Genomic DNA, 13,726 nt, shown 5'->3' on the forward strand with positions numbered 1-13,726 from the left:
ATGATCCGAGCAATTCTGACGATTTTGGAGAGAAGAAGCAAATTTTCTTAAGAACTTCTGCTGAAAGTTAACCTTTGATCTGTCGCCCCCTGTCGGAGCTCTTGGGCACTGCTCTCGCCTTGTTCCCCTTTTAGCGTTTTCCTGTCAGCTGTGTGGAATGTGAGACGCACACAGCATCAGAGGCTCCAGCTATCCGGCCGCTTTTCCCTCTCACTGCTGTCCAGAGCTCCTCCGGCTGCTCCTCTGATCGGTAAGTGAAGAGGTCCTCACTTTTACGGGCTTTTAAGTTGAACCTAAGAAATTCCAGCGCAGCTGCGCAGCTGGACCATGTCTATTTCTACATGTGAGCTCTGCGCGTGCTACAGCTGCTGTACAGAAGTATTCACTGGCGTCCACATTTACAGTCAGATGTTGATAAAAGAGCTTCTTTACCATGAGCTGTAACGCGTTGTGTAATCTGACTACTGCTGCGTAGACTGTAAGCTGTACTTTCCCACCGGCGTTGAAAAGACAGAAACATGAATTCATTCATGACTGTAAATATGCAGCTGTGTATGTGTGCGAGTCTTCCTCAATGACAAACATGACGGAGCTCAGCTAGACCCAGTGTAGGAGCTCACTGTTGCGTTCACTAATGAATAAAAACGAGAGGGACAGTTTCTGTCGCGAACCTAAACTTAGCATCAGTAGAGTGACTGTATGACTTAATGAAGGGCAGCTGGGTTTCAAACAAACCGAATTCTAAAATAAACGTGTCAGGGGAGATTTGTGACAGAAGGATAGCAGGAAGGCTCCGAAACCAGTGAAACCAGCTCTGACGTATGGTGTGGACACTGTGGGACCAATTAGAACCACAGGAAGCTGACCTGGAAGTGGCAGTGGGAAGATAAGATTTTTGTTGGGAGGGACCAGAAAGGATAAAATTAGAAATGAGTATAGGACAGCATATATGAATAACAAGCAGAGAACTAGTTTCACTTTAAAGCCGAGTCTGGTCCACCTTTGTTGTCCTGGAGTGAAAACAGATGACAGTTAATTATGCACGTATTTGAAACCATCTACTTTACTCTCAGATGAAATTTCGATCTGGAGATTTTGTCAGGTCCTGACATCTAAAAGACCCTTCAGTTCATAGAAGTAATAAAAGAATAAAAGCTGTTATTATTATCATGTCTGGTTTTTCCTCCTGGTCATTCCCACAGTTTCAATGGGAAACTAACCTGTAAGAACACTGGTTTGGTTCAGTTCGAGATGTTGTCCTCAAATTATTTTTGTAGGGCAAATGTTCACCGGTGTAACTGACATTCTCGTTTGGTTTAATGTTACATTGAACAATGTTTAGTGGATGAATGGGAGCAAAATGAGAAGTGTTTTGTCTACATGGAGGAAAATGTTCTAGCATTCGTCTGCCTGTGAAACGCAGCAAACATCATGGTAAGTATTAACGTGCCATCCTGGAGGAAGGGGACTCGCTATGCTGCTGCCATACGTGACACTGACCCCAGCCAAATGCTAAACCAGTGAAACTACAGTTGGAATATATTTAAAGCCCTTCCTATTTTGGAGCGCGTCTCATTGTTGCCTGCTGTTAATTCCAGTAACACCAAAGCAGCTGAAGTTCACTAACAACCCACTTCACTCCCCAGATCAGTTTAGCAGACTCGATGCTGTACTCTGATTAAAAGTGTTCCTTACATTGTTTGAGAAGTATATTAACATACAAGTACCTTAAAATATTAGAAGCAAAGTACTTGAATAAGTATACTTAGTTACCTTTCACAGCTGTGTAGTTTGTATGCTTTGAACAACCATCCTCCCACATTCACTTGTGTTCACCTTACTCCAGTGTCCAAGGTGCCTAGCCAAAGGATGTCCTCCACCCCAGATGGGCCCACCCTCCTGCTCACCACGCTGTCCTCCTTCCCTTCTTCCATCCCGGCTGCCACGTCTGCAGATTCAAATGCCACCTCGTGCCAGGAGTGGGAGCAGACCCACCACCTGCTATTCCATGTGGGAAACCTGTCCCTGCTGTTGGGCCTGGCCATCCCGACTACCTTGGCTCTGCACATGATCATGCTGCGCCTCCTCCTGACAACAGGTCAGTTCACAGCTCGTTCCCGTGATGGGATCCAGAAGCAATGTAGTGGGGAAGATTTAAGGAACATAAAGTTATCACATCGTAAGCAGATGCGTATTCTGAGTAAAAGCTGCCCGTGCGTTAGTAAACTTCTACCAGGACAGGCTTGTTGACAGTTGACTGTAACGCTGGCATTTTAAAGATTTATTGGAAACTGTTCTGCACAAACAGGGGAGACCCTAAAAGGCTGTGACAGTGGGAGATAAAAGCAGGATGGAAAAAGCACTTCCAACATGTTTATCTTTGCTTGGCAAGAGAATGGAGACAGGAAGCAGCAGGACTTATTGAGGCTGTGGTTGTAATGTTGACAGCTCCGTTATTTATGCTGCTATTTTAGAGCAAGTCAAGTTTCAGTCTCTCAGAGAGCGAGTAAAGGAAGAGTGCTGAAATGTGTAAGGCAGCAGTTTTGGTGGTTTTATCATAAGACTGGATGGGTAATCATTATATAACACCGAGTAAGACATTTATTCATGTATCCAGACGAGCACATTTCTAAATAATTGTCATGATGTCTAAAATCAAAATATGTGAATGCAATGATTATGAATTTGTGAGCGATACAAAAGTAAAGTTTTGGACAATACTCCCATATATGAGCTTAGAAACAGAGCAGTGTGTGGCTCAGCGTTGTCCCGTAAGTTTCCCATAGAGCGATTTATTTTAAACGTACTACATTTATGGAACAATTAGACTACCTCGCTTGTTTGTCTCACTGCCCAAAGCTTTATTATTGTTTTGCTGGCAAATTCAGATTCTGAAGTTCGAAATGTGCAAAAGATAAGTGAACAGAAGAAATAAACTGGGAGGAAATCATAAATGAATGGTGGGGTGGCTCAAGACTTTTGCACAGTAGTGTACATTAAAGTAATTTCTGATATTACAACCATACCAGATAATTTCTCCAAGATAAGATGAAGTGTTTCTTGTCTCAGCGTGGTGTGTAATCAAGTGCAGTGTGTAAGTCGGGTTGTTCTTGCAGGATGTGGTTTATTCATCGCGTGGGCCACGCTGTTCAGGTGCAACATGGATCTAATGGTGTGGAACGTGGTCTTCCTGGTGATCAACTTCGTGCACCTTTTCTACCTTTTGTATAAACGCAGGCCGGTGAGTTCAGCATCAACATCACTCACATTATACAAGATCATTGCAGGCCGCCCACGTGTGCTCATCAGAGGAGCAGTGGAGCTTCTAGCTAATAAATATGGGTTCAGTTCTGTTTCGTGGTAACACAATGCGATTATGTCTGCAGCAGCACACACCTACACTTTGGAGCAGCAGACAGGAGGAGCAACAAAGTGCGGCTGTAGTTGTTTTTTCATCAGAGAATTAAAGCCTTTCATTCATTAAAGTTCAAAAAACATTTTTATAACTTTTATAAAAAACATTTTCTCTCGAGTTACTTTGATTGTCTTAATAAGTGACTTGACATAAAGGACTATTTTTATTTCTTTCATCCTTTAATTAACCAGGAAAGTACGAATAAAGCTTTTTTCATAGTGTCAGTGTCTGAAGTGTTTCTGAAATATATCTGGAGGACAAATTACAGCTGTTCTGGAAACTTGCCAGAGGTGTTTTTGTCTTCGGTGCAAACGAGACACGACTCGAGTGTACAAACTGTGGAGGCAACAGAATCATCCTGGTTATTCATGCGCTGCTTCCCTTTTCTTAAATGGTCAAACTCTCTGTGTGTGAGGTTTTTGAAACACTTTTGTGACTATTTACTCTTTATTCTCTTTATTTGTAGTACAACAGTTTTAAAATGTATCCACACAAAGTAGCTAAACAAACATAGTAAATATGCAGAATGCCTCATTTAAGAACAATATGCATCATGTTGTTGATTCATTAACTTGTGAATTCATATAATTCATGTATACTTATTATTTTCTATACCATAATTTATAAATGGCTCGTGTCATTATCCCAACTAGGCCTGTGCTTCAGTGCGCTGGGCTACACTGACTGTGGATGAATGCTCAGGTCAGACTAACCGTCTCAAACTGTTGCTGTCAGATTAAGATTGACAGGGAGCTGCGGTCAGTCTACAAGAGGATGTTTGAGCCTCTGCATGTGCAGGAGGCTTTGTTCCAGCGACTCACGGGACAGTTCTGCACCATTCAGACGCTGAAGAAAGGCCAGGCCTACGCTGCTGAGGACAAGACGTCTGTAGACGAACGCCTCAGCATTCTGCTCAAAGGAAAGTATGTGCTGTTTGTTTCCCTAATGAAAGTCACATAGGTCTGACTAATACACACGATTAAGGTTATTATTTTAACACCGTGCTTTTCTGATTTAGTTGGTCAGAATTTTGAATTTCATTTTTTTTGTGTGTGATAGGATGAAAGTTTCATACCGAGGCCACTTTCTGCACAACATCTATACCAACGCATTCATTGACTCTCCAGAGTTCAGGTCCACTGAGATGCACCGAGGAGAGAAGTTTCAGGTAAATTCACTTGCATGGAAGCTCTGACATAAAGGATGGACATCGTTTGCAGGGCCGATTTCCTTCTCTGGCTGTAAAAACATGTCTGACTTTGCAGAACATGAATATTCAATAAAGATTTAAGGAGGTCAAATTTCTTTAAACAGAGCTCTGGAACATCATAAAGTTTCACATGCATGGTAATTCAATGTAGCATATTTTTGAAGTACTAATAATAATAATAATAATAATAATAATAATAATAATAATAATACTAAACATAGTAAAATAAATGTTCTTTTGCATTCAGAAATAACAAAAAGCTTTTGAGAAAGTTGTCATAAAATAAAGCGCTTAATTCAAAAACTTGTGGAAAGGTATCATTTGACTTTCCCGTCTTCTTTTTTCCTTAACTACACTTCATGTAAGCAGTCTGAAGTAATGTTAACTTTAAATCCTCTGAGGTCTCTGAACGTTCCCTTACTCATCTCCTTACAGACTTCTGTTCAGCCATAGACGCGCAGAGACGGCACAGTGTCTCAGTCAATCTGTAGATAGACGACGAGAACAATCAGGCCCAAGAAAACCGTGAAACGAAGCATATAAAAATATGTATCCCTACCTGTGGACACCTTAACACTTGTTAATGTGTCTGATTGACAGGTGACCATCATGGCAGAAGAGAACTGCAAGTTCCTGTGTTGGTCGCGAGAGAGACTTACCTATTTCCTGGAGTCAGACACTTTCCTTAATGAGGTTTTCAGGTTCCTCATCGGCAAAGATATCACCAACAAACTGTACTCTCTGAATGATGCCACACTCAGCGACAAGGTGAGTCCCGCTGGTGTCGATTTATTGGAGCATCTTGTTTAATGTGACAGCTGTAAGAGTGCTCACTGTGCTGACGAGGATGTTGGTCATGGATATGTTCTAGGCTGTGAAGAAAATGGACCGACAGCCCAGCCTGTGCTCCCAGCTGTCTATGACGCAGGTGAGAAACAGCATGGCGAGCAGCAGTGACACCGACGATGTTCTCAACCAGATCCTACGAGGTGGATCTGCTGGATCATCACTCCGTGAGTCTTAATGGGATATTTACTCTGTCACTGCAGCACGTGCTACAGCAGCGATCCACAGCTCTGCCAGTGTTCCCAGCAGCTCAAACGAGTGGGGCTCCCTCACTTCCTCCATAAATGTTCAGTGATGTTGAGGTTTATCTTTGGACTTCTGCATGTTGCCTCCTCGCAGGCTTCTGTTCACACGCACACATTTATATTTCTAAAGGTGCTGCTGAGATGAAATCCTCACCAGATGTTGGTAACAATCCATTCAATCCACACGTGAAAATTAAAATATGTTTAACAGTGAGAAACGACACATGAACACAGTGAGGTGCAAATAGTCATGAACTCTGAAATCCTGGCTCAGCTGCAGAGGGCTGGTGCAGTGGATTCAAGCGGAGGCTATGGCCACCTTGGGCGCCATGCAGATCCTGGTCCACGATACACTGGTTTGACTCGAGACGTTGTTGGACGCAGAGCGGATGGAAATTAAGTGTGTGCATGGGGATAGTCACATAGATCCCACGGTGCCAGTGGAAATAACGTATACATAGACTCGAGGCTGTGGTTTGACAAGTTAATGGGGCAGTGTGAAGAGGTGCGCTCACAACGTGTAGGGACATGTGATGTTTGTGCTGCGCTCAGTGGTGATGCAAAGTCGTCTAACACTGCTGATTCTACTGGTAGGGCAGATTGTGTGCTAGTTTGGGCCATTAGTGGGGGTCCTGTTCGAGCACACTGGCATGGACCCCATCATGGCATCATGGCACAGGGTATCGCTTTCATAAGTTCCTTCATGAGGACGAATGCAGTTGGGATCGCTGGCTGGACCCTGTGTTGTTGGCACTTCGGGAGGTGCCCTAAGCATCCATGAGTTGCTGTTCAGCAGGAAGCTGCAGGGGCTGTTGGACCTTAAAGAACACCGTGAGGAAGGTCCAAGCCCGGGTAAGAGTGAAATTCTGACGTTCCTTGTAGCACACCTGTGCATCAGAGAGGTTCCTGAGGCAGGCGGGGCTCACAGCCAACCTGAAGAAGTGTGCGGTTGGATGGAGGGAGGGACAGTATCTGAGGTCCCACTTGGGATGGTTGTTACCGACATCTGGTGAATTTTATGTCAATAACACCTTTAGAAATATATTTCTTCAAAAATTGGTGAAATGTTTACTCGCTGTATGTGATGTTAAAACAGTTCTTCTGTAGTGCTAGCTAAATGCTGTACACACGCTTAATGTAATTGATCTGTGCAGCATGAATGCATAAAGATGAGAAGGGGGAAAGGATGCATGGTAGGATTGTAGGATGACATTAAGTAGCAAATATTATGCTGCTGGCTGGAAGCAACGCAAGGGAATAAGATAGCAGTGAAGGAACACACAGGTGGACTGTCTTATGCAGAAAATGTCATCTGAAAGGTAAACTGCATGGTGGAGTCAGCAGAGAATTCATTTCATTCACTTTTGTCCTATAACACCAAAACACAACACAGTTGCCTCAGGGCACTTTATATTGTAACGGCCAAGGAGGGGCGCCCAGCTGCAGTGGATGATACAGGACAAGGACACCCTGTGGAAGAGAGATTAATAATAACTAATGATTACATGCAGAGTGCTGCATATGCTCACACTTCAGATTGTTTAGCCACAATGTTCCATATTTTTTTCATTTTGTGTTTTTCTAGAGATTTCACCCGGCACCAAAGCATCCTCAAAAATGAATCCTATAGAAGAAGGCATGGAGGATGATGTGTTTGAAGAATCGGCCTCGTCTGACCACATGCCCAACACTTCCACTGAGAATGTGTAGCCAGCAGCGCCCACAGGGGCATACTATGGAGTCCAACACAGCTGACACAACTTTCCTTGTGTTAGCTTGAGGGAACGCAAAGCCCCATCAGACACGATGGGTATCATGACGGTGGTTGTCAACTTATGTTTCCTCACATAAAAATGTGCATCTCATGTGTCATATGTCTTTTCATCCCTGTGACTGCAACATACTAATTAGGAGATGTTATCAGAGAAGAATCTTTAAAAAACTTCAAAAATATAACTACAATGTAATATTGTTGCAAATAGGACCAAAGTTAATGCTGCAAACATCTTTAATACAGTGATTTAGCACAAAGTAAACCTTTTTAATTGAGATAATATATTTATTTTACCCCTGAGTGCGCTCTAAAGCTGAAACTTCAAACTGGATCGATAGCGTAATAAAGGCTATAGGAGCAGTTCAGGCAGTGTAAAGGAGACACGTAAATCTCAGAAGGTTGATTATGTTCTCTCACTGAAAACATCCAGATGAACAGAATCAACCTTTAAAGTATAAAAACATTTATATATTTTCTGCATCACCAACTGAGACATACAACTTAACAAATTTCTCATATAAAATTTATTCTCCCAGCAAAGAATCCTTTTAAGAATCAGTGAAACGTGGTACTAACTCATTTTAATCTGAAACTCTAAACCACGGAGTTTACAAAGACAGCCACTGTCATCATGCAAACCTCTGTGTTTAAGTCCAACATAGCTCACTAACCCTTAATCTTGCTTCATAGCACATCACTCAGCTCTATAGTCTATAGATATGTTTAGCACTAACTGGGATAGCTGCAGCTCAGGAGGCAGAGCAGATGGTCTATGGTTGGCTGGTTTGATCCCTGGCTGATCTCCAGTCTGCACGCTGAAGTATCCTCAGGCAAGATACAAAACCCAGAGTTGCTCTCTGATGCACTCATCAGAATATGAATGTGTCATTGTTAGATAGAAAGCACTTAGGCTTAGAAGGTCTTGCATGAGCGGATGTGAATAGATGACTGAGGCATGCTGTACTGACTTTGAGTGCTCAAGTAGAAACTGTTCATTTACCATCAGTACATATTTGTCTCAGACCTGAACAAACAGCAGCAAAGTTGATACATTATGTCATATTACACTATAATGTTCTTAGTTCTTACTGCAATTGTTTCATTTGGAGTTCACTGTGTATTAAATGTATGTGATCACATGTATGTACAGTGCATCCAGAAGGCATTCACAGCTAGTTCCATATCCTGTCATGTTACGGTGCTTTTCCACCCTAAAACCCTACACACATACCCCGCAGTGACAAAGGGGAAAATGTTGGCTTGAAAATTCTTCAAAATGTATTAAAAAAAACAAAAACGAATTACATGTGCATATGTTTCCATAGTTTTCACAGTCAGACCTGAGCTAAGGAGCATCCTGTTTCCACTCAGTATCTGTCACATGTTTCTACAACTTTGTTGACCGTCGTAAATTCAGTTAATTGGACAGGATTTGAAAAGGTATGCATCTGTCTATATGAGGTCCCCTAGTGGACAGTTTATACTGAAGCACAAACCAGTCCAGGAGTCTAAGAAGTTGCCTGTACACTTCCAAGACAGGATTGTAATTGAGGCCCAGATCGGGCGAAGGGTACATTTCTGTCACATTGAACAAATGTTGGACCTTTTTTATTTTAAATTCACTTGTTTTCTGTGTAGTTAGTCATGCATTTTTAAATTAAATACTGTGAAGATATCCACACAAGCTTTGGTGTAGAAGTGGCCGTAATAATACTGCAAAGATCTGATTTCTGATTCACTGATAGTGAAGAAACGCACACATCATGGGAAGCAGCAGCCTATTGCAGCGACACTAAGGGAGGATTCGGGGTCACCTGATCCAGCCCTAACTGTGTCAGCAAAAAGGAAAGTGTGCTTTAAGTCTGCTCTTTTGGGGTAATACGGTACTGAGAGTTCATTAAGATTTGAGCCCTTTTTGAAATGATTAAACTATTTTTAGGATTTAAACCCTTTAAATCTCAGTTTAAACATTTGAGTTACTAAATAATTATTGAAAAAAAACTAACAGAAAGCTGCTTTTTTCCATATAAATAGTACGGGAGTGGGACGCTGGTGCTGATTAGAGTCTTGGACGTTTCAAAGATCAGCAACAAAACTGATTTTCATGCATTTTCGTTCTTTTGTATATATGGTTCCAGATACTCCCTAAAACGTTCACCTCAACTAAAACCACATGTTTAATCTCTGCCATTGCAGTGTAAAACAGAAGTATTGATTCCTTACTGGAGGGATGGATTTTGTCATTTAAGTTATTTAAAAAAGTTACAGAATTACTGAATCTAACACAGAGCATGAAGTTAGTTTGTACAGTGGGTCAAACGTCATCCTGCTTTACGCCTCCTTGTTTGTTGCAGACTAAATATATATGATGGATGAAAGTGGAGCTAAAGGCAGAGGAAGAAGGAGATGCTGCGGCTCGATGATGACAAAATGTCAGTCTACTGGAAGTGCAAAATACTACAGACCCCTGGCGGCATCGTGGTGGGGGGTGGCATCACAGCAGAGTGAAGCTGACCCCCCACCCACTTGAAACGTAAAGGCAAATAGGCGGAGCGGTTAGTGCTACGTTTGTGCTACGTTTGTGCAGGTAAAATTAGCGTTTGTGCTGCTACTGTTTTAAAGATATTAATGAAAATGTAAAGGTCAACCAGCCCCCCCACATTACCCAAATCCAACAAAATGGATGTCAAACGTTTGTGCTGGTTTGTGCTGCAAAAATGTTTGTTTGTGCTGCTAACATTTTAAAATGTTTAATAAAATAACGTCTTGATGCGTGCTTAATCATCCAGGTAAGTAAATCCCAAAAGGTTGATCTTTCGCCATCCTACAATGCTGTGATTGTAGCCATTCCCCACTTTCTGTGAATGGTACTCATGGCCATTGATCAATAGGCTTTGATTAGTTGTCATTGATCAATGGTCATAGGAATTTGCATACTAACAATCATGGAATTAACCCCCCGGCACATTGTTCATTCAGTGGCGCTAGTTTCCTTCACTATGCAAATGTACTGTTTATAAGGTTGGGGAAACCTACAGTCAGCTGAGACTGAAGAAGTCACTTGGATGAGTGACGAAACGTTTCTCCAACTGAAAATGTCCAGATGAACAGAATCAACCTTTTGGGATTTACTTACCTGGATGATTAAGCACGCATCAAGACGTTATTTTATTAAACATTTTAAAATGTTAGCAGCACAAACAAACATTTTTGCAGCACAAACCAGCACAAACGTTTGACATCCATTTTGTTTGATTCCATTAATATGGGGGGGCTGGTTGACCTCTAGAAATTTTTGTTAATATCTTTAAAATAATAACGGCACAAACAAAAATTTTAGCAGCACAAACCAGCACAAACGTAGCACAAACGTTTGATACCACTTTTGTTGGATTTGGGTAATGTGGGGGGGCTGGTTGACCTTTACATTTTCATTAATATCTTTAAAACAGTAGCAGCACAAACGAAAATTTTAGCAGCACAAACCAGCACAAACGTAGCACTAAAAAAGTAGACCATTTTGGCCCGTTTTGGAGCAGTCTGGGGGGATGGTGACCTTTGAATGACCTATAAAATAAAGTTTAATATCTCGGAAACAGAAGCAGCACAAACGCTAATTTTACCTGCACAAATCAGCACAAACGTAGCACTAACCGCTCCGCCTATTTGCCTTTACGTTTCAAGTGGGTGGGGGAGAGGGCGGGGCGGGGCTGGAGGGAGCAGCGTCTAATAACCAACATCGCAAAATAAAAACAAAACAACAAACACGAAAACAGCAGACATCATGATGCAGACTTATAATTTGCACCCATGTTGTTGGGTTTTCTTCGAAATTCTATACGCGAAAAGTGAGCGCGAGAGCCCTCAGTGCGCATGCTCGCTGCTGAAGTCAAAGTAAACTTTATTGCTACATACAGTCCGACGAGGCTCCAGTTACAGCAGTGCAAGCAAACAAACAATAAATATAAGAAGAGTAAGAAAATAAATATGCACTTTAGGACTCGGGGCAAAGGATCAATAACAATTTATAATTTATATTTTGATGATTTAATGTCTCACACACAACCCGTGGAAAGGGGAGGGGCCGGCTGCTTCCAAATAGAGCACATTTCATTCATAATGTTGTGAATCCAAGCCCATCATTCATTCATGCAGAGGGAGTCTTCGCCCAGGGCGCCGAACAGGCTAGGACCGCCACACAAACTGGTTCATCTCAAAGACAAACTTAACAATGTGCTGTACAGTGTGGCTCGGACTCTACATTGGACCAAACAGCCACTTCACAAGTGCATAGCACAACAGAAGAGTCACCTCCAAGACTCGGCTGTTCATCGGCATCTGAAGGTCAAAGGTCACTCTTTCAAGGATGCCGATGTTCACATTTTGGACAGAGAGGACAGATGATTGGAAAGAGGAGTGAAAGAAGCATCTGTGTCCACTGTGAATGACCATCTTTGAACAGAGGGCGGGGCTTATGACACCAACTGTCTGCCATCTATAATCCAGTTTTGAGATCAACAGATACTCAACATTTGATTGTTCAGCATGTCAGCAGCCTGCGTCTATTGCAGCATAACTAAGGGAGGATTCAGGGTCACCTGGTCCAGCCCTAACTATATGCTTTAGCAAAAAGGAAAGTTTGAAGCCTAATCTTGAAAGTAGAGATAGTGTCTGTCTCCTGAATCCAAACTGGAAGCTGGTTCCACAGAAGAGGGGCCTGAAAACTGAAGGCTCTGCCTCCCATTCTACTTTTAAATACTCTAGGAACAACAAGTAGGCCTGCAGAGCGAGAGCGAAGTGCTCTAATAGGGTGATATGGTACTACAAGGTCATTAAGATAAGATGGGGCCTGATTATTTAAGACCTTTGTAGCCGTCGCATTGAAATGTAATTATTATGTGATTGCAATGTTCAAAATTTGGTGTTTAATCTGGATTCATGTTGTGTTGTCGCCACCTACTGGTGGGCCTGAGTGTGGCGCTTTGTGGTGCGCATGCTTTGGGGTGATGCTCAATTAAGTGCACATGTCACCAGAAACTGAAGGCTCGAGCCAGAAAGAGAATGCTGGCTTGTGTAAAAGGTGGAAATATAGAAGATATGGACTACAATTGCTCATGAATGTTCAGTAGAAAGGTGCACACGGTATGTTGGTGCATTTACTTTGTGTGTATCTTTTATTTGAGTTGTAATTTTTGTTCTGCTGATGTAATATCCGTGTTTTTATTGATCATTTCACCATAGTTTTTCACGGTGTTTGCTGGTGAAAAGAAGATTAAAATACTGGCTGAACATCAGTTGGCCCTTTATTCTACTTCGAACATGAAAAACCTTCAGGAGCAGTTACAACCTTGTATGTGAGGAGCAGGCTTTTGAATTCTGGATTTAACAGGAAGCCAAAACAGGAGAAATCTGCTCTCTCTTTCTAGTCCCTGTCAGGACTCTTGCTGCAGTATTTTGGATCAGCTGAAGGCTTTTCAGGGAGTTTTTAGGACATCCTGATAATAATGAATTACAGTCGTCCAGCCTGGAAGTAATAAATGCATGAACTAGTTTTTCAGCGTCACTCTGAGACAGGATATTTCTAACTTTAGAGATGTTGCACAAATGGAAGAAAGCAGTCTTACATATTTGTTTAATATGTGCGTTGAAGGACATGTCCTGGTCAAAAATGACTCCAAGGTTCCTCACAGTGTTACTGGAGGCCAAGGTAATGCCACCCAGAGTAAGAATCTGCTTAGATACCATATTTCTAAGCTTTTCAGGGCCGAGTACAATAACCTCAGTTTGATCTGAATTAAGAAGCAGAAAGTTAGCGGCCATCCAGGTCTTTATGTCTTTAAGACATTCCTGCAGTTTAACTCATTGGTGTGTGTTATCTGGCTTCATAGATAGATATTGATCTGATCTTCTCCACCTGCTCGCCTCACTCAGACTCGGAGCCTTTAGACGTTCTGCCCGAGACTTTGGACGCACTTCCACCAGATCTCCGGACTACAACCCAAAGACTACAGATGGACAGGCTAACCATTTAAGACCAACTACACCTCCGCAGTCATTTACAATCCAAATGTTTTATACACACACACACACACACACACACACACACACACACACACACACACACACACACACACACAGCTGTCCTCTTCCACATCCTCCCAGGCAAACATAAACCGAGCCACATGTGATTCAGTAAATAAAATTTATTTTCATTCTTCACACACAAATTCCTCATA

General features: G+C 42.1%; 1 protein-coding gene across 1 annotated transcript; it reads left to right on the forward strand.

Moving 5' to 3' along the window:
• The first annotated feature begins 190 nt into the window (after positions 1 to 190).
• On the forward strand, positions 191 to 8,904 carry popdc1 (popeye domain cAMP effector 1). The gene is made up of 8 exons (XM_085366091.1): positions 191 to 250; positions 1,847 to 2,098; positions 3,117 to 3,241; positions 4,151 to 4,338; positions 4,475 to 4,583; positions 5,226 to 5,393; positions 5,497 to 5,638; positions 7,302 to 8,904. Exons 2-8 carry the CDS (start codon positions 1,870 to 1,872, stop codon positions 7,424 to 7,426), a joined length of 1,086 nt encoding a protein of 361 aa, XP_085222217.1. The 5' UTR covers positions 191 to 250; positions 1,847 to 1,869; the 3' UTR covers positions 7,427 to 8,904.
• Positions 8,905 to 13,726: the final 4,822 nt, after the last annotated feature.

Source organism: Diplotaxodon limnothrissa, linkage group LG11 (genome assembly GCF_057381915.1).
Source record: "Diplotaxodon limnothrissa isolate DT_005_m linkage group LG11, D_limnothrissa_male_GT1.1, whole genome shotgun sequence".
Classification (NCBI taxonomy): Eukaryota; Metazoa; Chordata; class Actinopteri; order Cichliformes; family Cichlidae; genus Diplotaxodon; species Diplotaxodon limnothrissa.